Consider the following 27,062-nt stretch of genomic DNA (forward strand, 5'->3'; position numbering starts at 1 on the left):
GCCTAAGCTGCTTAATTCCTAACGGCAAGAGAGGTGGCTCGTGCAGGCGAGGCGGCCACAGGCAAAGCCGCTGCCCAGGCTCAGAGCCAGGCCGGGTAGGACAGGCGGCTCTGGGGGCTACCCAGGGTGGGAGCACCTCGGGAAAGCCACGTGCCCTTGGGGGCAGGTCCAGCGACTCTCACTGTGGGGCTGCCCTGCGGCCTTGGGTTCCCCGCCTGGGACTGAAGCTCTCTGCTGGGAGGGCAGCCTCCACCTGCCAGGTACTCCCTCCAGGCTGCTGTCAACTCCGACGACTGGCTGCAGCGTTTGAGCAAAGCAGGAGGGTAGAGGGCTGGGTGGGCAGGGAGGACGGGGGTTGGTGAGAAGATGTTCTCACCTCTCTGGTTTGACCCAAGCTTTTAGGTCGAAAGATGGGGAGAAAACTCACACCTTCTGTTCACTCACATGACAACGAGACCCTGCAGGTGCCAAGCTTTCCCAACGACTGCCTTGCCACCCGGGGAATGCTGCCCGGGCCTGGTGCCAGGGCGCCGCATTCACAGAACATCTTTCCTTTGAGCCAGAGCCAGACGTGAGCTCACGAGTACTCGTATGACCTTCCGGGAAATGAATGTTCATGCTCGTAGCTGTTTTGTTGGAGAAAGACGACAGCTCTCTGTTCCCTGAAGCCTGTCTGCCTGGTAGGTGTTTACAGGGTCGGGGGCTGGTAGAAACTGTAATGACCCGTCCTCTCTCTCTCGGGAAGGCAGAGGGAGAGAGGAGAGGAGACCAAGCCTGACTAGATACCCTGGCAGGAGGAGCATTTCAACACCGAGTTCTTCAGAGAACAGGCCAACAGTTGCTAGACAGACAGAGAAAGGTTTTCTTCCTCTTTCTGCTCCAAACCTGTGCTCAGCGTGATACAGGCTGGAGAGGCAGTTGCAGAGCACACGTACCGTGTCTCCTCTACACAACGCCCATGGCAGACATGGCGAGTTGATCGCAGAACTCGTTTACTGAACTGTCTGAGGTTCACAGCACAGCAGTGCAAGGTAACATCCATGAAGAGCTGGCAGGCTGGAGGAAAACTCTTGCCATCCCGGATGGAGCAGAAAGAAAGTGTGCTTTGAGATGACACAGACCCAGCCTCATATTCTGGCCCCGCCACTTTATTTGGGCAAGCTCTGTATTTCCCTGAGCTTTGGTTCTCTCATTTGTAAATTGGAGATAAGCATATCTACCTGAAAAGGTTGGGACAAGATCAAATGTGATGATGTGTCTCATGCTGCTGGTCCAATTAGCACATAATCGAGAGACACCTCTACACACCCTCCTAAACTCAACACACATTCTGCAGGAAATCTCTACAGATGAAAATGCCGCGAGCCACGCTCATTTTTCTCTTGAATCCTTTTCTCCTCCTCCTCCTTCTCTTTCTCCTCCTTCTTCAAAAAATTTGTTATGCAACAAAATCTGTTATGCAGATTATTTAACCTACTTAAGAAAAGCATCTCAAGGATCTGTGCAGTGTTCATTGACCTAAAGGTAAATTCTGGGCCTCTAATAAGTTAGTCTCATCTGGTGCATACCCTTAGAACTTCAGGAATCAAGGACCAGGGTTTAACGAAGAAAGAAAGAAAAAAGACTCTAACGTCTATTAAATGCCTACGATGTTCCAGGCACTTCCATATATGTTAGCTCATTTACTTCTTTTGTCAATACTTTCTGTGTGGTTTAAAAAAATTTGTTTTTTAAATTTTGAATTGTGGTAGGGACTTCCCTGGTGGTCCAGTGGTAGAGAATCCACCTCACAATGAAGGGGACGTGGGTTAGATCCCTGGTCAGGGATCTAAGATCCCACATAGTGTGGGCAACTGAGTCCAGGCGCCACAACTACTGAGCTCACACGCCTCAACTAGAGCCCACATGCCGCAAACTACAGAGCTCATGCACTGTGGAGCCCGCGCGCCACAACTAGAGAGAGAAGCCCGTGGGCCGCGACGAAGATCCCGCGTGCTGCAGCTAAGACCCGATGCAGCCAAAAATAAATTTAAAAAAATAATAAAAAAAATAATAAATCTTAAAAAATAATTTTTCAATTGCGGTAAAATACATATAATCTAAAATTAAACATCTTAAACATTTCAAAGTGTATATAGCTCAGTGGTGTTAAGTATATTCACACTGTCATGCAACCAATCCCCAGAACTCTTTTCATCTTTCAAAACTGAAACTCTATACTCATTAAACAATAACCTCCCCTCTCCCTCCCCCAGCCCTTGGCAACCACCATTCTACTTTCTGTCTCTATGAATTTGGCGACTCCAGGGACCTCAAATGATACCTCATCAGTGTGTGTCTTTTGGTGACTGGCTGGTTTCGCTTAGAATGATGTCCTCAATGTTCATACTGTTGATGTGTTGTGTGGCATCTGTCAGGACTTCCTTCCTTTTTAAGGATGAATAATAGTCCATTGAATGAATAGATCACATTTTGTTTATCCCTCAGTGGACACTTGGATTGCCTTCACTTTCTGGTTGGCTGTTTTTTTTTTTTTCTTTGTAATTCTATTTTATTTTTCTTCCAGTTTTATTGATTTAATTGACATACAGCACTGTTTGTTCGAGTACAGCATAATGATTTGACTTACATACATCACGAAATGATTATCACCGTAAGTTTAGTGAACATCTATCATCTCATACAGATACAAAATTAAAGAAATAGGAAAAAATATTTTCCTTGTGATGAGAACTCTTAGGATTTATTCTCTTAATCACTTTCATATATAATATACAGCAGTGTTCGTTTTATCATGTTGTACATTACATCCCTAACAGTTGTTTACCTTATAACTGGAAGTTCGACTACCCTCAACCTTCCCACTCCCTCCCCCCACCCATTGCCTCTGTTAACCACAAATCTGATCTCTTTCTATGAGTTTATTTTGTTTCTGAAGTATAATTAATCTACATTATGTTAGTTCCTGTGCACAAAAGAGTGATTTGATATTTCTATACATTTCAAACACCGCGGTAAGTCTAGTTACGCTATGTCGCTATGCAAAGATATTACATGGTTATTGACGGTATTCTCCACACTGTACACTTAATACCCGTGACTCATTGATTTTACAACTGGTGTACTTCTTAATCTCCCTCACCTATTTCTTTCCTTCCTTCACCACCACCCCCCCTGACAACCACCTGTTTGTTTTCTATCTATAACTCTGTTTCTGTTTTGTTATGTTTGTTTGTTTTGTTTTTTAGATTTCACTTAGCATAATACCCTCTAGGTCCATCCATGTTGTTGCAGATGGCAAGATTTCATTCTTTTTATGGCTGAGCAGTATTCCATTTCATAAATATATACACATTTTCTTTATCTCTGGGCATTTAGGTTGCTTCCATATCTTGGCTATTGTAAATAATGCTGCAGTGAACATAGGGGTGTACATATCTTTTTGAATTAGTGTTCTTGTTTTCTTCAGAAAAATACCCACATGTTAATTGTTGGATCATGTGATAGTTCTGTTTTTAATTTTGTGAGGAGCCTCCAAACTGTTTTCCATAGTGGCTGCACCAATTTACATTTCCACCAACACTGCACGAGTGTTCCCTTTTCTCTTCATCCTTGCCAGTACTTGTTGTATTTTGCTAGTAGCCATTCTGACAGGTGTGAGGTGATGTCTCATTGTGGTTTTGATTTTCATTTCCCTGATGATTAGTGATGTTGAGCATCTTTTCATGTGCCTCTTGGCCATCTGTACGTCTTCTTTGCAAAAATGTCTATTCAGATCCTTTGCCCATCTGTAAAAATCAGGTTGTTTGGGTTTTTGATGTTGAGTGGTATGAGTTCTTTGTATAATCTGGGTATTAACCCCTTATCAGATAGATTGCTTGCAGATATCGTCTCCCATTCAGTAGTTGATAGTTCCCTTCACTGTGGAAAAGCTCTTTAGTTTGATGTAGTCCCGTTTGTTTATTTTTGGTTTTGTTTCCCTTGCCTGAGGAGACATATGCAAAAAAAATTTACTAAGATCAGTGTCAAAGAGCTTACTGCCTACGTTTTCTTCAAGAAGTTTTGTCTTTTTTTTTTGGTTGTGGTTTCAGTTCTTAAAGTCTTTAATCCATTTTGAATTTATTTTTGTGCATGGTGTAGTTTAATGGTATTAAATACATTCATATTGTTGTGCAGACATGACCGTTACCCATCTCTAGAACTCTTTTCATCTTGCAAAACTGAATTTCTACGCTGACTCAAATAGCAACTCCCCATTCCACCTTCTGCTCAAGCCCCTAGCAACCATTCTAAGAATCTGACTACTCTTGGTGGGCTGTTTGTGATTGGTTGTCCTTAGGCTTTGACCTCCTGGTGTTGAGGCATTTACAGGCTTATGTGCTGATTTGCTTATGTAGGCCTCCTTGTTTAACGTAACTCTCCCCTGAGCAAACAGTTGGGTTCAACAAACCGCCTCATTGAAGGGGTGCTGGTGTGACAAAGTGGGGGAGGGGTGTCCTCTTGCCTCCCAGGCTGGCTAGGATCTGATGGGTCAGGGAGGGGCTTGCTCCGTGGTCTGGGAGCATCCTTGACCCTTCATGCTAGGAGGTCTGTCTCCCTTGCAAGACCACGTGAAGGACAGTAAGTAAGGCAGGGGGTTTGCTCAGTCACTATGAAGACAGGAGGCTGGGGTCGGGAGAGAGTGGCAGGTGCAGGGGTCAGGAGGTTGCAAGGAACCGACCTCCACTCACATCATCTCCAGTAAAACGTGAGGCTGGAACGATGGGGCATCATCTCGTAGGAAAAGGGACAGCCAGGCCACAAAGGCACCGGACATGGAAGACATTGAAAAAACCGAATGAATGAGTGAATGAATGAAATGGTGGCCCCCTCCCCAGCGGGGCACAGGGTCTCCCATCTCTGCCCCTCACTGGGGCTGCCCTTCTCTTCTCCTCCCACATGTATGCCTCCACTGCTCCAGGCCCCCAGCACCCTGTTTAGTGCAGGATTCCCTCCAGCCTTGCCGGGGCCTGGCCAAGTCTGCGCAGAGCTGCGCCTCCAGCCCCGCCTTCTCTCGGACCCAGCTCCATGCCCACCCCCGAAGTCCCGGGAGAGAATCTGATTGGCCCAGACTTGCCTTAGCTGCCAATAAACTGTGGCGGAGAGGTGGTCACGTGGCATGTGGACCCCCACCCCCCACCCCCCCACCCCACCCCGCTGGGCACGGTGGGCGGGGTCCGCAGGGCCTGGTGCGGCCGCGTGCACCTCGTGCTACCTTGCCTGCCGCCTGAACGGCTTTCCCCTCGGGCACCGGGGCCTCGGTAATCCGCGCAGGCTGCGCGCACGGCTGGTCTGAATTAAGGCTCATTTTAGATCGAGGCGGTTGCTCCCACGTGAGCTGCCTAAAGGTCGGGCTCGGCTTCCTGTTTGCGCTCCGGCGTGGATCCCGTGCTGGCCCTCGAGGCGATGCGCGCGCTCGGCCTGCCTTGACCTCAGTAAAGCCCCTCGTTTGAGGCTAGCTGCTCCGTGCCTGCTGACTACAGTGGCCTGAGCTCGGGGTTCGTGCTGGGGAGGGCTCCCTGCGGCTGGGCGCCCAGGCCCTCACCGTGGCTCCCTGGATGGCATCTGCGGGGTCCGGACAGACCACGGCTGTCAAGGCTGAGGCGTCCCTGAGGGCTCCCCCGGCAGGTAAGCAGCTGCACCCTGACCGTGTGCTCCGCCAGCATAAGCCTTCTTGGGCGCTGGGCTCTTCCAGCCCACCAGGTGCTTTCCAAACCCTCCGATTCGGGATGAGGGTTGGCTGGTGGGGGGGCGGGCGAGCAGTAGCAGGTCACTGAGCCCTGACAGCCCCAGCAGTTTCTGGAAGGGTCATCTCAGGGACAACTAGGGTCAGTGGGGAGAAGCCCATGTGGCTCAGGAGGCCCCTGCCACATGGGCCAGGCCTAGGAAAGGTGGCCTCGGGACTTGCATCTATTGATCTAAGAAGTAATGGTGAGCTTGGCGCCTCCCAAGGCCTTCATCTTTGCCAAGGGAATTAGTTGGGGGTGGGCTAGGGCAGCAATGTGCTGGGAAGGTGGGCGGAGCTGTGAGCCCAGTGGTTCTCAGCCCAAGCGGCACTCAGGGAAGTAACCTGGGTGGCTCTACGAATGCCCGGCATTGGAATTCCCTGGTGCTACAAATCAAGACAGTGATTATCCTCGGTGGCAATAGTGACTGAACACGCCGCCAGGGGCCTTAGAGGAGGCTAGTGAAGTAAAAATCTGCTTCTTGAGCTGGCTGCTGGTTACTCAGGTGCATTTAATTTATGAAAACTCGTGGAGTTGTTCACTTATATGTGTACTGTTCTGTATGAATGTTATACTTCGATAAGAAGTTAAAGAAAAAAGGAAAAGAAGTTGCTGCCTGGGCCTTAATTTAGAACATCTGTGGTGGGACTTGGGTAGTGATTTTTTTTTTTTTTTTTTTTTGGCTGTGCCACGCAGCATGCGAGATCTTAGTTCCCTGACCAGGGATTGAACCCGCGACCTCTGCATTGGAAGCACAGAGTCTTAACCACTGGACCAGCAGGGAAGCCCCCAGGTGATTCTAAAATTCAGTCAAGGGTTAGAACTGCTGGTTTAACCCCGAATTTGGTATTCTCATCCCCTGGAGATGAGCTTAAGCATGGGTGTGTGTGATACTAGAGGAAGTTGGGGAACTTCTGGGAAACTTATCTTGCTCCCCAAAGTGGCCTGAGACAGAGATTTGAATATGGGTGTTGTCACAGGTGGGGGTGAGGGGAAGGGAATGAGATGCTCGGGGCTGCTGCAGCCATTTTGTAGTCATGGAGGAAAGCCAGGGGAGCACAGCTGAGCCGACTGATCCACATACACTATGGATCTGACTTCCTGTACCAGTACAATACACAAAACCTACATTTTCTAATTTGTTCCATCACCTCGATCTTGATCCTGCCCCTACCTACGATGCTTTCTTTTTTGGAGGGCGTACCTCCCACAGGGCTACACACTGCGGTCCCCCTTCCACCTCCTGCCCAGCACTCCCCTCGTGAGGGTGTCTTTGGATGGATGGGCTGAGAACACAACCTAGGCTGCCTCATAGCAGCACCCCTGGGGCAGGAAGGCTGCCCAGACCTCTGGTTGTCACAGGCTTTGGGTGCCTGAGTAACGAAGGTTTTCCTCCCCTTTTTCTAGACTGTTTTAAAATGTAGGTTTTATTATTATTCAGGGATGGCAGGGCCAATAGATCAGGAGACGACCACTCACAGTTCCCAAGAGGTGGGGACATGACATACAGGCCACTGGGGGAAGCACCAAGGTCAGTCAGGAGGGGAAACGTGGGCAAGAGCCTTTCCCGTACTTTCTGGGGAGTAAACAGCTGAGGCAGGGCAAACGGGCTTCAGATTGGCTCGTTTGAATAACCTCGGCCGGCTCTGAGGCCTACGACTGTGCCGAGGTGTCTGGTACCTGCTCTGGGGTGATTAAGGCAGCTGGATGGTGGCCCAGAACCCTGAGGGACATGGTGGCTGGTTTGCTGTGAAAGGTGCAGAGTTGTTTGCTCTTGTTTGCAGGCAGAGTTGTTCGTATCTCTGGGAATGGGCTGGCCCTGGAGGGTTAGTCCCTTCAGGGTCAGCAAGGCCCTCCATGTCTTTTCATGGCTTGATAGCCCGTTTCTTTTTAGCACTGAATAGTATTCATTTTCATTCTTGTAAACTTCTCCCCGGCTGGAAATGCACCCCCCCCATCTTTTGGGCTTTGGGAGCCCTTGAACTTGGCAGGTCCCCCATGAGGACCTCCAGTCACTGTTGAGGCTTGGCCATCCCCAACCCTTGCCCACCTTGACGTCCCACCAGGACCTGAGCCCAGGCGTTTCTGTGGGGAAGGTGCCTAGTGAAGTCTGGCTGGAGGAGGGAGGGGTGAGGGATGGAGGAAACAGGGGTTGGGCGGAGGTAGAGAGGGAAGCGGTTGCCAGATCTGGGGGGGTTGGGGGCTCAGGGGTGGCCTTGGGCATTTTGCAGGTGTTGGTCCTGCCCAGCTGTCCTTTGCCCTGATGATGTATGGGGAGCTGAGGGGACCAGGCCAGAGTCCCTCACTCCCCAGTGGAGAGCTGGGTGTTTGGCAGTCACAGGACAGGGAGGAGGGGTCAGAGAGGAACATTGGCCCCCTGGCCTGGGGGTGCAGGGCTGAGCGCAGCCAAAGGGCAAAGGCAACGCCTTTGGGCCTGGTGAAGTGTAACCAAGTGAGGAAAGGTTTGCAGGGGCCCGGCCCCAGCTGTGCCTCGCAGGTCCCTGGGCTGTCAGTTACCTGAAGGCAGGGCCCACAGGCCAGGCCTACCCCCAGGGGGACTTGACCTCTTGGTGCTGCAGGAGTTGCGGCCGGAGACGGCGTCCTCCTTGGATGGCTCTGTGCTGGCATCTGCTGCAGTGGGCCTGTGGCAACAGGGGAGCCCGAGGTCCGCCCCACACCCCCGAGGTTGCTAGGCCACCCAATTTGTCCAGGCCAGTGGCTTCTGTTCCGGTTCCACACATGCTTCCTTACTGAGTCACTGAGCCCTTCGGGGCATGCTCCAGTGCCTCGTGGCACAATGAGGCTGCCGGGCACCGGAACCAGCTCCAGGGGAGACTCCCTCTCCTTGGTTGCAAGCCTCCCTGACCCCAGTGTGTGTTGGGGGCTTGCAGTGACTCTCCACCCCCTTCCCCTCACCACCCCCACCATTCCCAGGACCTGGTAGCTTTGGGTCCTTCTTCCCTGTGAGGGTCCTCGGCAGGCCTGAGCCCCTCACCGCTCTGCCCTCGTTCAGGGTCGGGGCATGGGGAGGGGGACAGGAGGGGAGAGGATGGAGATGGGACAGAGGAGGGGGCGGTCCCAGAAGCTGCAGGGTCTCCAGCTCCTCCCGTCAGGAGGTGGACGCCGCTTCCTCTTGTGAGCATGGGCCAGCCCTGCGGTTAGCGATGGCCAACAGTCAGAGGTGACCTGTGAAACTTCCCAGCTGGGTGTTGACATGGACGCGGCTTCCTCTTGCACTCCTGGAACGTTCCCTCGTCGGGCCAGCTCCACACCATGAGATGCCAGGCTGCCCAGAGAGGTCCCGTGAAGGAAGACGGGGCCCCAGCGGAGTGCCCACTGACCACAGGCATCCACGGTGGACCATTCCACCCAGGCGAGCTTTGGGGCAACAGCGGACACACAGACACAGGTGCAGTACCCAGCTGATCCCAGCAGCCCACGTGATGTAAGTGGTGGCTGATCTAAGACACTTAAGTTTTGGGTATACAGGGGGTACCATTTTTTATCTGTTCAGCATCCCATCCTTTGGGGGAGCCAACCTGGCCCCCTCCAGGTGGTCCCCAGCCCCCCTCCTTCCCCCCCTTTCCCCTCTGTTGCCGTCACAGGTTGGCCCTGCCCGTCTTCCAGAATCTCCCTCTGGGGCTGGAGGTGTTTGGAGCTTAGTCATCTCGTGGGCTTGCCCTTAAAAACCCAGGTTTTCTCATTCTAGCTGCTCGGCTGGCTTCTAGGTCACGTGCCAACACTGGCCCCTCTCCCCCCTCCCTCCACACCATCTCAAGTTAGTTTCTCGTGTTTCCACTAAGGAACCACGAATGACACAAACGTTGGCAGGAGGGAGGAGATGGGAGGCCACTGTGCCCTGGGCCAGGGGCTTGGGGACAAGTTCTCACCTGAGAAGGGAGAGGTTCCCGAGGTCCCAGGGTCCGTGGCCCTGTTGCCGAGAGCTGAACTGCTGATCGTGTCCAGTGGGGGGTCTGCACGGCTGCCCCTGACAGCGGTGGGCCGTGGAGAGGGGCTCGCCGACCCCGCAGTTCTCACCCGGCTGCGGATGATGCGCAGGGCTGGTTGGCTGGCTGCTCTGCTCAGAGACTCCGTGCCGGCGCCCCTGGGCTGAAATCCTGGAAAACTGAACTGGGGGCAGAGCCCACAGGCGCTGCACGTGGCACTGGCTGAACTTGCAGTCACTGCAACAAGAGTGGGGCGTTCGCTGGAAAAGGCTGGAAGCGGTTGTTTGAAAGTCAACACCTGGGAGGCCTGGGAAGCCCCCAACCCAGAGGGAGCAGTTCCCGCGCTGGTGGACGGGTCGGGAATTCCCACAGCTCTGCCTTGCTCCCAGAAGGCTCCGGGCAGCGATCCCGAGGGTAGCCTGGGGACAGAGAGCTTCCACAGAGGGAAATGGAAGGAGTCGTGGGTTTCCGTCACCATTTGTGAGACAAGGACCTGCCCTCCGGACGATGAGTGTGCCCTGCAGGCCGGTCCACTGAATGCCCTCCATCTGGGGGGGCAGAGAGCAGTTGGCCCCTCGTTAGAACTGGCCCTGGGCGCCCCCTCCACCTCACCCGCCCACCGGAACCTGGCTCTGCCACCCGGGAGTGCGAGTCTACCTCTCTTCATCTGGGCCTGGGAGTCCTCAGGGCCCCCCAGGCCTGCCCACACCTGTTCCTCCTGGGCCTTTGCTGCTGAACCCCTGGGAGGGGTCAGCCTGGTGACTCTGGGGGCCCAGGGCTCTGTCCTGTCTGGGGCCAGTGGGCCAGGCAGCACGTGGGCCGGGGGGCAGGGCCGGTCCCTTGGGTGGCACGGCCCCTCCTCCCAGCCTTTACTCATTAGCCAGACTGTGTGGTGCCCCGGCCGGCTGGGCGAGGCTGGCTGCGTGGGTGCTCTGGCCTGTGGCGTGGCTGCTGCCCGGGCTCGGAATGGACGGCCCCCAGGACATGGTCCCCCCGGGCCGAGGGAGCCGCTGCCCTGCCCTCCGCAGGCTGGTCCCTGTCGGCTTCGGGGCCGAGGCGAGGACGCTCGTTGTCCTTTCTGGACCCCTGGTAAGGAGGCGGCGGTGGGTGGAGGGCCGCCACCCAGGCATGACGCGAGGGCCGGGCGGGGGCTGCTCACGACCTTGCCCAGAAACTGCCCATGATGACCGTGTCCAGGTGGCCCCAGGGGCTGCTGCCCAGAGCCTGGCAGGGCCTGACCCCCTCAGCAGCGGGCAGCCCCCCTCCTCCCCCCGCCCCCCCCCCCCCCGTCAGAAGGGGCAGGCGTGTCCTTCTTCGGGAACCCACGGGAAGGCTGGGCTGAAAGCCGAGAGGGCGAGTGAGATCCCCTGCTGCAGGTGAAAGGCAGCCTCTGCCTGTTTTATTTCCAAAGGGAAAATGGCTTAGATGCGTTTTTTCCTGACCGTAGAGACTAATAAATATGTGCTCGCTCTAAAGAGTTTCAGTCAACACGAAAAGTTAGAAAAAACTTCTTTCTAATCCCAGCCCCTGGACAGAGCCGTTCCTAAGGTTTTGGTGTCTTGAACCCCGCTCCTCTGTGCGTGGCCTGACGAGCTGGTGACGATAGCGTCGCCAGCGGTACCCTCTCCAGCCCCCGTGCTGGGTGCTGCTTGGCGGGGAGACCGGGGCTCAGGGGTTAACGCAGTTGCGCAGCGGGGGATGGGGTGGGACCCGGGCCTCCCATCACCCAGCCTGGCTGCTGCAGCAGCCTCGGCCGCATGCTCGCTCCCCCGCTCTGGGTGACTTGCCCTGTGGCCTCGAGGGGCTTTTGCGGGTCTTTGCTCCGCCTCGCAGGGCCTGGAGAGCCTCTCTGGTGGGGCTGGGCTGTGAGGGGTCGGTAGGACTGAGGGGCCCGTGACCGTGGCTGCCGTCCTCCAGTTCCTCTTCCAGATGCTGAACTTCATGACCTACGTCGTGAGCTCGGTGTTCTGCGGACACCTGGGCAAGGTGGAGCTGGCAGCAGTGACCCTCTCGGTGGCCGTGAGTACGGCCAGGGCCGCAGGGACCTTCCCCCCGGGCTCCGGGGAGAAGAGACAGCCTAAGGGCACAGCTGGACCTTAGGGCCTCGCCCAAGGCACACCCCACGGCGCGGGCAGGGCCCGGCCAGGACGGGTCACGGGCTGCTGGGCACCCCCCCAGGCGCAGGGTCCCCCTCGGGCTCCGCCTGACAGACTGCGCTCTCCCGTGTGTGCCTCCAGTTCGTCAATGTCTGCGGAGTTTCCATTGGATTTGGCTTGTCCTCGGCCTGTGACACCTTAATGTCCCAGGTAGGTGGGCCTCCGAGAGCCTGGCGGGGCAGAGCCAGTCCTTCAGCTGCTGCAGAAACGGTGGGGCTGGGGGCCCACCTGAGGCCCCGTAATGTACCCTGGATCTGGGAGCTCGTCAGGCCCTGGGCCGGGGCAGCTGTCCCTGGCACACCCACCCCCAAGGGCCACGTGCTGCAGGGACCAGACCCTCCCCTTGAAAAGAGCCCGGGCAGCGGGGGGAGAGAGCCCTGGAGGGAAAGACAGTCCCCTGACCTCGAGTGCGAGGGCCCACGGACGGGGCCTCCAGCTCTCGGGGGCCCACAGCCCAGCGGGGCTCAGCTCCGGGGGTCCCGGGCTCACGGTGGGCCTGGCTGCCGCTCACCCCCAGGGAGACTTGGCAGGTGCTCTCGCGCCGGGGGGCGGGGGGCGATGCCTCCCCCATCGGGAGCTGTTGGCGAGCCAGGCACGACGGGCGGACGGAGGCTGGGGCTCAGCAAACAGCTGCTGCTGTCCCTCTGTGAGCAGGCCGAGCGCCCGCAGTGGCCGCCCCGAGTGCGATGGAGGGCTGCCCCACCCCGCCCTGCCGGGAGCCTGCGGTGCCCGCCCGCCCCCCAGCCCTGGCAGGGCCCCCAGGGCAGCGGGCAGGTGCGCGGGGCGTGGGCGCTGACCCGCTGTGTTTCAGAGCTTCGGCAGCCCCAACAGGAAGCACGTGGGAGTCATCCTGCAACGCGGCGCGCTGATTCTGCTGCTTTGTTGCTTTCCCTGCTGGGCGCTCTTCCTCAACACCCAGCACATCCTGCTGCTCTGCAGGCAGGACCCGGCCGTGTCCAGGTACTCCGGGCGGGGTGACCCCTGGCGAAGCCCACCCCCGGGCCCCGCGCTTCTCTGGGCCCCGAGCCGTCGCGAGGGCGGCCCCTCTGGGACGTTGCGGGGTTGCTTTGGAGTTGCTCCCGCGCAGCCTGCTGCTCCAGCCGTGGCCAGCAGGGGGCAGACCAACGGCCAGTTTTAACTGAGGAGGAAAAGACAGGATTTGCGTGGTGTTTGTGTTTGTGTCCCAGCGTGTGGTTGGAGCCTCAGAGATGCTTTTTGAAGAAGTGAAGGGTGCACCACGCCAAATTCCAAACAGTGGAAACAGGACTGAGCCCGACTTCTGATGAATCACGTGCTTTGTTATTAATTTTAGATTTGGCCCCTCTTGGGAACACCTTGCTCGTTTAACATTATGCGCATGGAATTTGGTTATTTCTTGATGTGATAGAACCTTTTTTCTGCCTTACAAACCACACGTCACCCCGAATTCAAGTTCCTCAGCCCCGAGACCCCGTGGTTGGGTCCTTGGGCCCCTCCTCCTGCGCCTTCCTAGCACGTGGTGGCAGCCTCCCCCAGCCACTGAGGTTCCACTCGACTTGGGGGTCTTGTCTCAGGGGTGAAGCCTGCTGAAGCCTCCCCTCACACCCGGGGGCGCAGGCTGCTCCGCTCAGAGCCCTGGTTCTCCCGCAGGCTGGCCCAGGAGTACGTGCATGTTTACATCCCAGCGCTCCCGGTAAGTCTTCTGCTGAACTTGGGGAGGTTGGGCCCACAGTCCCCGAGATTCTGGCTTTTTGCCTGTCTCCCCATCAGCTGGGGAGGCCATCGGCCCTCATGCTGGCGGCCGAAGGAGAAAAGTTCTCATTTTGGTTGGTGCAGATTGAACTTTTAAAAAGTAGCATGGGGACTTCCCTGGCAGTCCAGGGGTTAAGACCCCGCACTTCCATGGCAGGGGGCACAGGTTCAATCCCTTGTCGGGGACTGCAATACCACATGCCGCGCAGCAAGGTCAAAAAAAAGAGAAGAAAAAGTTATTACAATATTAGTTTTTAAAACATGTAGCACGACATGTTTTTCTGATTAGAAAACCATTTATGGGAGAAATTCTGGAAAGCCTGGGGAAGAAAAAATTCAAATCTGTAATCCTACCACTCAGAGAGAACACAGGTTAATCCTTCTCTCCAGGATTATTTCTCTTCGTGGGCATGTGTGTTCAAACATACAGACTCATGTGTAGTGTGAAACGGGGCCAATGTGTGTATGTTGTATTATAACCTGTTTTTTCCCTTTCAAATAAATGTCATTAGTCTCTTGATAGCCTTCCACAGTATCCATTTCAAAGGCGATGTGGTATCCCCTAGTGCCATAATTTATTAACCAATCCCTACATGTTAGGTATTTAGGTTGTTTGCAATAGTCACTATTATAAACTAGATTGTGATAAACATTCTTATAGAAAAATCTTTGTGAACATATGGAATGATTTCGTTAAGATGCGTTATTGGAATTAGAGTTGCTCTGTCAATGGCTTTTTTTTCCTTTTAATTAATTAATTTATTTTTTTAATTTTTGGCTGTGTTGGGTCTTCGTTTCTGTGCGAGGGCTTTCTCTAGTTGTGGCAAGCGGGGGCCACTCTTCATCGCGGTGCGCGGGCCTCTCACTGTCGTGGCCTCTCTTATTGCGGAGCACAGGCTCCAGACGCGCAGGCTCGGTAGTTGTGGCTCACGGGCCTAGTTGCGCCCCGGCATGTGGGATCTTCCCAGACCAGGGCTCGAACCCGTGTCCCCTGCATCGGCAGGTGGACTCTCAACCACTGCGCCACCAGGGAAGCCCCGATACTTTTGACTTAGAGTTTTTAATGCATAGTAACAGTCCCATAAATCCCATCCTTTATGACGTCTGTCTTCGGGCTTAAAAACAATGAACCCATTGTAAATTGTAGAAGCATTTGCCTATATTTCCTCTGAACCCTTTCAATGGTTTCTGTCGTTACATTTAAGACCGTAATCTAACAAACTTTTTCTAAGACTCGTTGAATATTCTCTCCTTTCTCTGTTAATTTATTAAATACTAAATAAGCAGTCCATCCACTCCGATCAGTTTCTGAGATTCGAGACCTGCCCAGTGGTCTGTGTGTCCACCCCCAACCCATTGCTACACTGTTTGATTTGCTGTGGTTCAGTGCACGCGGTACCAGGTGGCAGTGCTGTTTCGGGGGAGTCCATCTTCTCATCTCCGGCACCCCCTATCCTCCTCTGCACACCAGCACTGGGGATAGAGCTCTTAAGGAGGGCGCTGGGAAGGGGGCGGGTCGGGGTGAATGCGTGTGGGGTGCCCACAGGGGATGCCAGGCCTGGCAGGGAGCCCCAGCCTCACCCTCCTCCTGTCTGGAAGGCCAGTGCCATGACCTCTTTGGGGCCTGGCCAGCTCCACATTTCTTCTGTATCATGGAAACCACCTGAAAAGTCTGGTTTTTCTCCTCCGAGCCTTTGGCTATTCAGACCAAGCGAAGGTATCTTGTCAAACAGGGCCATTGGGGCTGTGTCAGGGGGAAACATCACGTTATCACTGTGGCAGCAACTTTTTTATCAAATAAACAAAGTCCCTCCTGTACAATGGTGCTGCAGAGTTTAACTACCAATAAAATAAGAATCATAATGACTCTTAACGTTTACATGATGCTTACTTTATTCTTGGAGCACTTAAATGTGCCAAATACTGTTTTGTAAGCACTTTGCAATGTTAACTTTGTATATGAATGTATGTATAAATATTAGGGATTCACACACATGTTATTGTGTGTGAGGAAACTGAGGCACAGAGAGGTTAAGTAACTTGCCCAAGGCCACACAGCTCACAAGAGGCAGAGCCAGCGTCTGAACCCAGCTCCTTGCTCTTGCTGACTGAGCGGTGCTGAAGAGAGGTGGAGGGCTGAGGGGAGGGTGCACAGGGGGTGCAGGCCCCGGGCCAGGCCTTGACAGAGGGCGGAAAAGACAGGGCAGTGCCCCCGACACACACACTGACGCACAGGCCCTCTCTGTCCTCGGCAGACGGGGAAAGGCCCACCACCCCCGTGGGGTCTCCCACCTGTTCTGCCGAGGCTGCTGCTGCCACACCCCTGGGTGCCCCCCCCGCTCCCTCAGTCCAAGGCCTGCCCCCTCCAGGTCCTTGTCTCTGGCGGCTCGAGCCAGGCCCAGGGTGTCCCGGCCTGTGGGTTTGGGCTCAGGAGCCCTGCGGCTCTCAGGCCACCTCCCTGCTGGTCCCAGGCCGGGGGCTGGAGCGCAGGTCAGCGCACAGCCCATCTCTGGGGTCCCAGAGGTACCGTGGTGAGGCAGTTGCCCCACCTCATCTAAGAAGTGTCCGTTAGTGTCCGTCTGGTGGTGTTTTGGTAGTTGTTGCTTACTTCGTGTGTGTGTTTATTTTATACAGGCAAATTTTCTTTACAGCCTGCTGGCCAAATATCTGCAAAATCAGGTAGGGGTCCCTGGCCGGAGCTGCCCCCAGCCCCCACCCTGTTCCAGTGGGCGGGGTGCCCGGGGTCTCCTCTGCGCTTTGCCCCATCCTGATCGCCACACGGGGGCCCTCGAGGAGCTGCGTGTCCCCAGCCTCCGCCCACCCCCCTCAGTCTCACCCTCACCTACTTCAGGGCATCATGTGGCCCCAGGTCCTCAGCGGCGTCGTGGGCAACTGCGTCAACGGGCTGGCCAACTACATCCTGGTTTCCGTGCTGGGCCTGGGGGTCAGGTGAGCACCGGGGCTGGGGGCCCAGCATCTGGGGGTCGTGGGGAACTGGGGGCTGCTGTTCCCTGGGGTTCTGGGGACCCGCTGCCGAGGAGACGGGGTGAGGAGCCGCTGCCCACCCCTGCCCGGCCTGCCCGAAGGGGCCCAGAATGGGTCTCCCCCGGATGGGGCCCATCCCGGGATGGGGTGCCGGCAGAGCCAGGCCCGTGGCCCTCCCTGCCCGGGCCCGGACTCAGCCGTGGCCCCAGCCCTGCCGTCCCTGCTCTGCCAGGGGCTCGGCCTGTGCCAACACGGTCTCCCAGTTCACGCAGGCTGTCTTCCTGCTGCTCTGCGTCGTGAAGAAGAAGCTGCACCTGGACACGTGGGCAGGTGCGAGGGCCGCCCTTCCTGGGGGCGGAGCGGGCAGGTGGCAGGCGGGGTCCCAGCTGCAGCCCGTTGCAGGAGGCCTGGCCCGGGCCTGCCCGCACGTCCCTCAGGGCCCCCTCCCCGGCCCCCCCCCACCCCCGCCCCGAGGCCCGGGCTTCCCCATCCAGTGTGCCAGGGGGCAGGGCCCTGCCGCGGACAGGCCCAGGGAGCGCTCTGCCGGCTCCCTGGTCTCGGGATGGAGGAGCAGCACGGGTGGTCGGCAGCGGCGGTGCCCACGTTGTTCACGACAGCTCGTTAGCCCCGGTTATTTACGTGGAGGAAGCTGGTGCAGAGAGGGTTTGTCATTTGCCCCAAAGGCCAGAGGTGGTACGTGGTGGAGCCTGGACCGAACCCGTTCCCAGGCCTCAGGTTCTGAGCTCTTAGCCCCTGAGACAGCGCCAGGGGCACTGGCCAGGCATCCTCCTCCCCCCACGAGCCCCCTCCAGCCCCCACCAGCGCTGGGGCCGCTGGCTAGCCCCCCACAAGACGCCCAGGTGCCCGGGCCGAAGGCAGGGGGCGGGGCAGGGGGCGGGGCCGCAGGGTGGACCGCGGCTCAGCTGGCGGGCCTCTGCTCCTAGGCTGGTCCAGCCAGTGCCTGCAGGGCTGGGGCCCCTTCTTCCGCCTGGCCGTGCCCAGCATGCTCATGACTTGCATTGAGTGGTGGGCCTACGAGATCGGGAGCTTCCTCATGGGTACGTGGACAGCAGGGTGCGGGGAGTCGCGTGGGCCGCCCCCCAGCTCAGGACCCCCTCTCCCGGATGGGCGGTCTCCCAGCCCGGCCCGTCTCCCCACCGGGCCGTGAGCTCCCGGCGCTGCCCGGTGTAGGCCTGGCACTGAGTGGACGCCCGGGCGTGGTGGTCAGTCAGCGAAGGAGTGAGGTCACGCTGATGCGTGAGCAGCTGTGGGCATCGCCTGGCACGTTGTGTGCTCATCAGCGGACTCGGTCCAAACAGCCAGGGCTGGGGTGGCCCCTAGAGACCTTCCAGTCCACCCCGACCCAATCGGAGATGAGAACGTGGACCCCAAGAGTTAGGTGGTCCGGAGTCACCCGGCAGGGCTGAGAACTGAACTCTGCTTTCCTGCCCCTGGTCCAGTTCTTCCCTTCTTCATCACACCTCGTACACAGAGGAGAGACCCTGACCCTGTAACACCTGGGCAGGGGTCTCCTGGAGGGCTGGAGCCCAAGCGGGAGCGTCCTTTGCTGCATCTGCCCTTGGAAACCACTGGCCCCTTGGCCCCCGAGCGAGGGGCTTGCTGTCAGCCCAGGGCTGTGGGCTGGCCGGCCGGGCACTCACCATGTCCCCCGCCACCCCCAGGCCGGCTCAGCGTGCTCGACCTCTCTGCGCAGGCCATCATCTACGAGGTGGCCACTGTCGTCTACATGGTGAGGCTCGATGGGGACGCCTTCGCCATGCCCTGCCCCCAGCCCGGCCCCCTGACGGCCTGGGGGTGTCAGAGGGGGGGGGGCTGTCCCCTCAAAGGCTGTCTCTGTCTCCTGAGGGACCCTCTGGACCTCCTGCACCCACCAGGCCCAGGCCCTGCCAGACACACGTGGCCCACGGCTGCTCTGCTGAATCACGATGTTGCAATTATTTTGAATTAATTGGCACCATTTAAAATAGGGAGATTTCACATCACAATCTAGATATTGGCATTTTTTTGAAAAATGGGACATGCCATTTAGCAGTGAGCCCATGTTCCTGCACACCCCAGCTGGTGGGCGCTGGGGAACAGTGGCCCTCGTGAGGGCATTTCCTCGCGTCCACCGTGGACCCCGCAGCTCCTTCCTCTCCCCCGGACACGTGGGTTGTCCCGTGTCACTCGTGTAGCATTTGCCGGCCTCTTGGGCCGTGCAGTCTGTGACCCTAGCTTTAATCAACAATCATCACGCACTGAACTAATTTATAAGGTGATTCTTGTTGCGGATGGCTTCCGCTGAATCTTTTCTTCTCACCGGGAGCTTTTCTAACACAGTTAAGACCACATCCACCTCTTTTTTTTTTTTTTTTTTAATTTTTATTTATTTATTTGCGGTACGCGAGCCTCTCACTGTTGGGGCCTCTCCCGTTGCGGAGCACAGGCTCCGGATGCGCAGGCTCAGCGGCCATGGCTCACGGGCCCAACTGCTCCGCGGCATGTGGGATCTTCCCGGACCGGGGCACGAACCCGTGTCCCCTGCATCGGCAGGCGGACTCTCAACCACTGCACCACCAAGGAAGCCCCCACATCCACCTCTTTAACATGCGTTTACTCCTGAGTTTCCGGCAGCGCGTTGATTTCGGTTGCCTGTGATGTCTGACGGCCCGGCCCGGTGGGTTTGGCCCTGGGTAGCCCAGCCCACCTCCCAGGTCTCGGCCTGTCGCCAGCAGCCTCACGGGCCCCGCCCCCCGGGACACATCCTGCCTCCCTCTCGGCCCCCGGGGCAGGAGGGGGGCTCTAACCACCACACCTTCTTTTCTCTGATCCCAGATTCCCATGGGGCTCAGCATCGCGGTCTGTTTCCGAGTGGGGACGGCCCTGGGAGCCGCAGACACCGTGCAAGCCAAGCGATCTGCCGTCTCAGGCACCCTCTGCACAGGTGGGTGGGGTCGGGACCTAGGCTGGGGAGGGCTTGGGAGCCAACATTTCACCTTCCAAACCTGTCATACCTGCCACGTGGCCTAGAGCAGCCCCTCTGACCAGCAGCAAGCCTGCTGTGCCCCTTCCGCTCCTTCCCTGCCGCTGGGGTTCTGGGCTGTCAGTTTCCATCACTTAGTGCGACTCTGGGAAAGCCGGTCCCCCTTCGAGCCTGCCCTGCCGGCATTTCCACGAGCTTGGGATCTGCCCATCCCAGCCCTCAGAGTGGCCCCATCTGTGTCCATCCTGCCTCTGCTTTCTGCAGCTGCCAGGCTCAGATCAGCTCCTCGTGCAGAGCAGTGGCTCTCAGGCTTCAGCCCTGGGGGTGGGGTAGGGGTGCGTGTGTGAAAACACAGAACCCCACCTCCCGGAGTTTCTGACTCCGTAGGTCGGAGGTGATGGTCTGAGAATATGCGTCCTCTAACCAGCTACCAACGACGCTGCTGCAGCCGGTGCAGGGACCCCACTTTGCGAACCACAGGAGGAAAGGCGTTTCACATGTGGTGCGCTCCTTGCCAGACCACAAACGAGGGTCTTAGTCCAAGTGAACGTGGGGTGGGGCTGGACGGGTGGAAGCTGGGCCGTGCCTTTGGTCTCTTACAGTTGGCACCTCGCTGGTCGTGGGCACCCTGTTGAGCCTCCTGAGGAATAAACTGGGCCACATCTTTACCAATGACGAGTAGGTAATCAGTCCTCTCACTTCTGGGGATGCCAGGTGCTCCCCAGCTGGTCCCCAGAGACGCCCCCTCTACCGCTCACCTGTCGGTAGACAGGGCACCAACCAGGGGGCAAGGTGAAATTTGGGGGCTTCTCGGGGGGTTAAGACGTGTGTCCCCCAGACACAGGGAAACTCAGAGACAGGAGCATCAGTTACGTTGGCGTGGGGCAGGGGCAGAATAGAAGGGACGCGAAGGGCACTCCAAGGATGCGCTCGTGTCTTACCGCTCCCGTTCTCCTGCAGGGAAGTGGTCGCCTTGGTCAGCAAGGTCCTGCCGCTTTACGTCGTCTTCCACCTGTTTGAGGCAGTCTGTGTGAGTCCTGCTCTGACCCGCCCCCCCACATTCACGCACCCTCCCCGAGGCCGGTCAGGGCTGTGAGCGTTAGCTCACCGATTCGCAGAGAGGGCTGACCGGAGGAGAAGTGCCCGAAGTGTCCGCTCGTGTTGGTTCTGTCACTCAAAATAATGAGCCCCCTTCTGCTATGCAAGTCCAACACGCCAGAGACGCACGCAGATGAGCAGAATCCTGGACACTGGCCCCAGTGTAAACTCACGAATCCGTTCCTTCCTCGTTCCCCGGAGCGGGGGCCAGGAGCAGTCGCGCCAGTTGCCAGAGCAAAGGGACCCTTCGGAGGAGTGGGTCGGCCCAGAGTACAGCGGGCCTGACTTCCTGCTCCTGGGATCCCTAAAGGGCAGGTCCCGTGTAGTGCAGGTTTGAACTATGTGAACTTTTAAAAGCGTGGCAGAAAGAAAGAAAGCGCTGAAGTCTCATTTGAAAAGCAGAATTTTGAAATTCTGGGTCTTCTACGTCACATCTCGGGTCCCGTGAATCTTTCAGGAAGGCATCCCAAGCGTAAAACCCACATCTCTTCGTGGAGTGAGTGCTTAGCTGGCAGCACAGAACACTGGGGCAGACACCTGCACGAGAATTATTATCAACTCTTATGGAAAATAAATAACCTTGGGAGAAACTATGCGTGCAGGATTTTTCCAAAAGCCCCAGTGCTCTCTGCCCAGTTCCCTGTTCGTCCCAGGACTGGCCTTTGAACTTAGCCGGGCAGATACCTGGCGCACGTTTCTGACCTCAGCAGGACCGCTTGCTCTGGGCTGGTTTTCGGCATCAGATCCATAGCTTTTCCCGCAGAACGTTAAGAGAAACTGGCTTATGGGTTCTGTTATTGCTTTTGTCATGGGCTGGTGTGAAGGACACTATTATTACTTTTTCTCTAGCTCCAAGGTGAGGCCACGGCTGAGAGATTCCTCCTGCAATGTAAGGTCAGGGGGTGCTCTGGCTTCTAAATGTTCTGAAGGCAGCACCTCTCCGTTCAGTTTGCCCACCAGGGAACCCGAGGCAGACGTGCAGTTAGCAATTGCAAGGGATCTTAGAGCTTGTGTATCTGCATCTATCATCTTTCCCTCCGGCTAGATCTATATCGTTCTTTTTTTTTTTAATTAATTAATTTATTTATTTTTGGCTGCATTGGGTCTTCGTTGCTGCGTGTGGGCTTTCTCTAGTTGCGGCGAGCGGGGGCTACTCTTTGTTAAAGTGCGTGGGCTTCTTATGGCGGTGGCTTCTCTTGTTGTGGAGCATGGGCTCTAGGTGCACGGGCTTCAGTAGTTGTGGCATGTAGGCTCAGTAGTTGTGGCACGCAGGCTCAGTAGTTGTGGCATGCAGGCCCTAGAGCGCAGGCTCAGTAGTTGTGGCGCACAGGCTTAGTTGCTCCATGGCATGTGGGATCTTCCCAGACCAGGGCTTGAACCCGTGTACCCTGTACTGGCAGGCGGATTCCTAACCACTGTGCCACCAGGGAAGACCCGATCTCTACCATTCTTAATTTATGTGTTCCATGGACCTAATCTTTATTTTATATTTTTTATAACTTTCTTGAGTTTTAATTTACATACTATAAATTCATGCATTTTAAGTACATAAGTCAATCCTTTAAAATAAATTTATACTTGTGCAGCCAGCACTTCAATCCAGTTTTAGAATATTTTCATCACCCCCCCCAAAATTCCTGGGGCCTGTTTTTTTTTTTAATTAATTAATTTATTTTTGGCTGTGTTGGGTCTTCGTTTCTGTGCGAGGGCTCTCTCTAGTTGTGGCAAGCGGGGGCCACTCTTCATCGCCTGCGCGGGCCTCTCACTATCGTGGCCTCTCTTGTTGCGGAGCACAGGCTCCAGACGCGCAGGCTCAGTAGTTGTGGCTCACGGGCCTAGTTGCTCCGTGGCATGTGGGAGCCTCCCAGGCCAGGGCTCGAACCCGTGTCCCCTGCATTAGCAGGCAGGCTCTCAACCACTGCGCCACCAGGGAAGCCCCATGGGGCCTGTTTTGAAGTCACTCCCTGCTCCCATGGCCAGCCCTAGGCAATCCACTGACTTGCTTTCTGTCTGTGTGAACTTGCCTTTTCTGAATATTTCATAGACGTGGAATCATATAGTATGATCATACAGTCTTTTGTGTCTGGTTTCGTTCACTTAGTGAAATGCTTTTGAGGTTTGTCCATGTTGTAGCATTTTTCAGGACTTCATTTCTTTTTTGTGGCCGAATGGTGGTCCCTTGTGTGGCTGTAACATGCTTTGTCTACCCATTCATCAGGCGATGAACGTTTAGGTTGTTTTCAGTGTTGGCTGTTGTGACTAAGGCTGCTGGGAACACTCACGTACAAGTCATCCTGTGGACGTATGTTTTTGCTCCTCTTGGTAGAGTCCTAGGATTTGAGTGGTTAGGTTGAAGCATAAGTTTATTTTTAACTTTCTAAGGAACCATTAATCTGTTTTCCAAAGCAGCTGTACCATTTTACATTCCCACCAGCAATATATGGGGATTCCAGTTCCTCCCCCTCCCTTGCCAATTCTTGGTATTGTTTGTCTTAAAACTTTAAAAACAGATTTTATTGTTAAGACCGGTTTTGGGTTTACAGAAAGATTGAGAAAATACAGCGAGTTCCCATAAACCCCTTCTCTCCTCCTTTCCCCTTTTATTTACATCCGGTATTAGTGCAGGACATTTGTTTAGTTGAAAGAATATTGATACATTATAATTAAGTCCAAAGTTCTCCATAGGGTTCATTGCTGGCCTTGTACATTCTATGGATTTTGACAAAGGTATAATGACATGGACCCACCATTATAGAATCATACGAGATACAAACTACTATATATAAAATAGATAAACAACCAGGTCCTACTGTATAGCACAGGGAACTGTATTCAACATCCTGTAATAAACCATAGTGGAAAAGAATATATATATCTATATATGTCTATATCTGAGTCACTTTGCTGTACAGCAGAAACTAACACAACATTGTAAATCAACTATACCTCAATTAAAAAAAAAGAATCATGGGAGGTCCCTGGTGGCCTAGTGGTTAGGATTCGGCACTTTCGTTGCCGTGGCCCGGGTTCAATCCCTGGTCAGGTAGGGCCAAAAAAAAAAGGAATCATATGCATAATTTCACTGCCATAAAAATCCTCTCTGCTCCCCCTGTTCATGCCTCCCCTTCTCCCGCTGTCCCCCTCCCTCACCCGCTGGCCATCTCTGATCTTTTTATTGTCTCTGTAGTTTTGCCTTCTCCAGTGTCTTATAGTTGGAGTTAAACAGCACGCAGCCTCTTCAGGTTGGCTTCTTTCATTTAGTCATGTGCACGTAAGGGGCCTCCACCGGGTCTTTTCATGGCCTGACAGCTTGTTTCTTTTTAGCACTGATGCTTCACTGTCTGGACGGACCACATTAAAGGACATTGTGGTTGCTTCCAAGTTTGGCGAATTATGAATAAAGCTGTGAACATTATCGTGCAGGTTTTTGTGTGGACATAGTTTTCAACTCTTTCTGCAAATCCCTGGCTGCATGATGGTTGGATAGCATGGTACTATTATGTTTAGCTCTGTAAGAAATTGCCCTACTGCCTTCCAAAGTGGCTGCACCATTTTGCATTCCCATCAGCGATCGGTGAGAATTCCTGTTGCTCTGCATCCTCGCCAGAATTGGGTGTTGTCAGTGTTTTGATCCTAGTCGTTCTAACGGGTGTGTAGCGGTGTCTCATTGCTGTTTTAACTTGTAACTTGCGACTGACGTGTAATGTGGAGCGTCTTTTCATATGCTTATTTGCCATCAGTGTGTCTTCTTTGGTGAGGTGTCTGTTCAGAGCCCATTTTAAGATTGGCTTGTTTTCTCATTGTTGTGTTTTAAGAGCTTTTGTTTAGTTTGTTTTTAATTTCTATTTTTATTGTAGTCGATTTACAATGTGTTAGTTTCAGGTGTACAGCAAAGTGATTCGGTTATACATATATACATTGTAAAATGTATTCTTTTCCATGATGGTTTATCTCAGGATATTGAACATAGGTCCCTGTGCTATACAGTAGGACCTTGTTGTTTATCCATCCTATATATAATAGTTTGCATCTACCAACCTCAAACTCCCAGTCCATCCCTCCCACACATCCCTCCCCCAATAATTCTTTATATGTTCTACACATAAGTCCTTTATCAGGTATATGATTTGCAAGCCCAGTCTGTGGCTTGACTTTAATTTTCTTATTTATTTATTTATTTATTTATTTAAAAAAAAAACTATCTTTATTTTTGGCTGCATTGGGTCTTCGTTGCTGTGTGCGGGCTTTCTCTAGTTCCGGCGAGCGGGGGCTACTCTTCGTTGTGGTGTGCGGGCTTCTCATTGCAGTGGCTTCTCTTGTTGTGGAGCACGGGATCTAGGTGCACAGGCTTCAGTAGTTATGGCGCGTGGGCTCAGTAGTTGTGGCACACGGGCTTAGTGGCTCCGTGGCATGTGGGGTCTTCCCGGACCAGGGCTCGAACCCGTGTCCCCTGCATTGGCAGGCGGATTCTTTTTTTTTTTTTCTTTTCTGTACGCGGGCCGCTCACTGCTGTGGTCTCTCCCGTTGCGGAGCACAGGCTCCGGATGCGCAGGCTCAGCGGCCATGGCTCACGGGCCCAGCCGCTCCGCGGCATGTGGGATCTTCCCGGACCGGGGCACGAACCCGTGTCCCCTGCATCGGCAGGCGGACTCTCAACCACTGCGCCACCAGGGAAGCCCGGCAGGCAGATTCTTAACCACTGCGCCACCAGGGAAGCCCCCTCATTTTCTTATCTTTTGAGCTGCAAAAGTTTGCACTTTTAATGTAGTCCAGTTTCTCATTTTCTTTTCTTTTATGGCTCACGCTTTTGCTGTCATATATAAGAAATCTTTGCCTAACCCAAGGTCACAAAGATTTTCTCCTATGAATTCTTCTAGACATTTTATAGTTTTAGGTCCTACACTTACGTTTATGATTCATTTTGAGCCCATTTTTGTGTTTGGTACGAGGGTCTAAGTTTATTTTTGTGTGTGTGGATATTCAAGAGTCCCAACACCATTCTTGGTGTGTGAAAGGCTATTCCCTCCCCAGTGAATTATCTTGGCACTTTGGTCAAAAATCAGTTGGTTGTAAATGTAGTGATTTATTTATAGATTCATAATTCTGTTTCATTAATTTATATGCCCATCCTGTGCCAATACTACACTGTCTTAATTACTATAGCTTTATAGTGAGCTTTGAAATAAGTTAGTATAAATCTTCCAACCTTGTTCTGTCTTTTTAATTGCTTTTGTTCTTCTAGATCCTTTGCATTTCCATATGTATGTTAGAACCAGCGTGTTAATTTCTACTAAAAAGCCTGCTGGGATTTTGAAAGGAATTGTATTGACTCTGCAGAGCAACTTTGGGAGAATTGTCATCTTAACAGTATTGTTAAAATGGACATGGAATGTCTCTCCGACTAGTTAGATTTTCTTTAATTTACCTCAGCAATGTGCTGTAGTCTTCAGTGGTCAAAACCTTGCACTACTTTTGTTAAATTTATCCCCAAATATTTTGTTCTTTTTGATGGTATTATGAATGGAACTCTTAATTTCATTTTTAGGTTGTTCATTGCTAGTTTATAGAAAGATAATTGATCTTTGTTTATTGGTCTTTTATCCTGGGACCTTGTTAAACTCATTCTAGTAGTTTTTGGTGTGTGGAGTCCTTAAGGTTTTCTCCATATAGGATCATGTCATCTGTGAATAAGGAGTTTTACTTCTCCCTTTCCGTCTGGCTAAACCTCCAGTACGATGTTGAGTGGAAGTGGCAAGAGCATACACCTGTGCCTTGTTCTCAATGTTAAAGTGAAAGTATTCAGCCTTTCAGCATTAAATATGTTATCTGTAAAATTTTTATACATGCCCCTTATTGAGGCTGAGGAAGAGCCCTTCTCCTAGTTTGAAACATTTTCTCATGCATGCGTGCTGGATTTTGTAGAATGCTTTTTCTGTATCTACTGAGATAATCACATGGTTTTGTCCTTTATTACTATGGTGTAATTACATTAATTGATTTTCAGATGTTTTACCTTGCATTCCTGGGATAAAACCCTCCTGATCATGGCGTGTGTCTTTTCTAATATATATCACTGAATTTGGTTTCCTAGTATTTTGTTAAAGATTTTGCGTCTACATTCATGAGAGATATTGGTCTGTGATTTTTATCTTTTCCTTTGTGATATCTTGATCTGGCTTTGGTATCAGCATATCATTGGCCTCCTGGAATGATTTTGAAAGTGTTCTCTCCTCATACCTATACATTTTGAGTTTGTGAAGGATTGGCATTATTTCTTCTTTAAACATGTGATAGAATTCACCAGTGAAGCCATCTGGGCTTTTGTCTGGCTTTTGTCAGAAGGTTTTTAACTAATTTAATTTATTTACTTGTTATAGATCTATTCACTTTCTATTTC

At 53.8% G+C, this 27,062-nt stretch overlaps 1 protein-coding gene across 31 annotated transcripts in view; it reads left to right on the forward strand.

Annotated features, from left to right (window-relative positions):
- Positions 1–558: 558 nt before the first annotated feature.
- The window catches only part of SLC47A2 (solute carrier family 47 member 2), a 40,239-nt gene continuing 13,735 nt past the window's right edge, over positions 559–27,062 (forward strand). For 9 of the 31 annotated variants that reach the window (XR_007473658.1, XR_007473657.1, XR_007473656.1 and 6 more), the window contains exons 1-16: positions 5,229–5,667; positions 6,462–6,558; positions 8,968–10,801; positions 11,630–11,731; positions 11,950–12,018; positions 12,386–12,514; positions 12,680–12,828; positions 13,498–13,540; positions 16,234–16,278; positions 16,451–16,548; positions 16,817–16,914; positions 17,529–17,642; positions 18,045–18,334; positions 19,420–19,528; positions 20,170–20,245; positions 20,528–20,597. Coding sequence is in view for 24 of the 31 variants with exons in the window: in XM_049702420.1 (XP_049558377.1) it covers positions 10,679–10,801; positions 11,630–11,731; positions 11,950–12,018; positions 12,386–12,514; positions 12,680–12,828; positions 13,498–13,540; positions 16,234–16,278; positions 16,451–16,548; positions 16,817–16,914; positions 17,529–17,642; positions 18,045–18,334; positions 19,420–19,528; positions 20,170–20,245; positions 20,528–20,597 (1,515 nt within the window). In the remaining 7 variants the exon portion in view is untranslated. The other 22 variants (XM_049702424.1, XM_049702418.1, XM_049702425.1 and 19 more) reach the window with 18 other exon arrangements.

The sequence above is a fragment of the Orcinus orca genome, chromosome 19 (genome assembly GCF_937001465.1).
Source record: "Orcinus orca chromosome 19, mOrcOrc1.1, whole genome shotgun sequence".
In the NCBI taxonomy this organism is placed as follows: Eukaryota; Metazoa; Chordata; class Mammalia; order Artiodactyla; family Delphinidae; genus Orcinus; species Orcinus orca.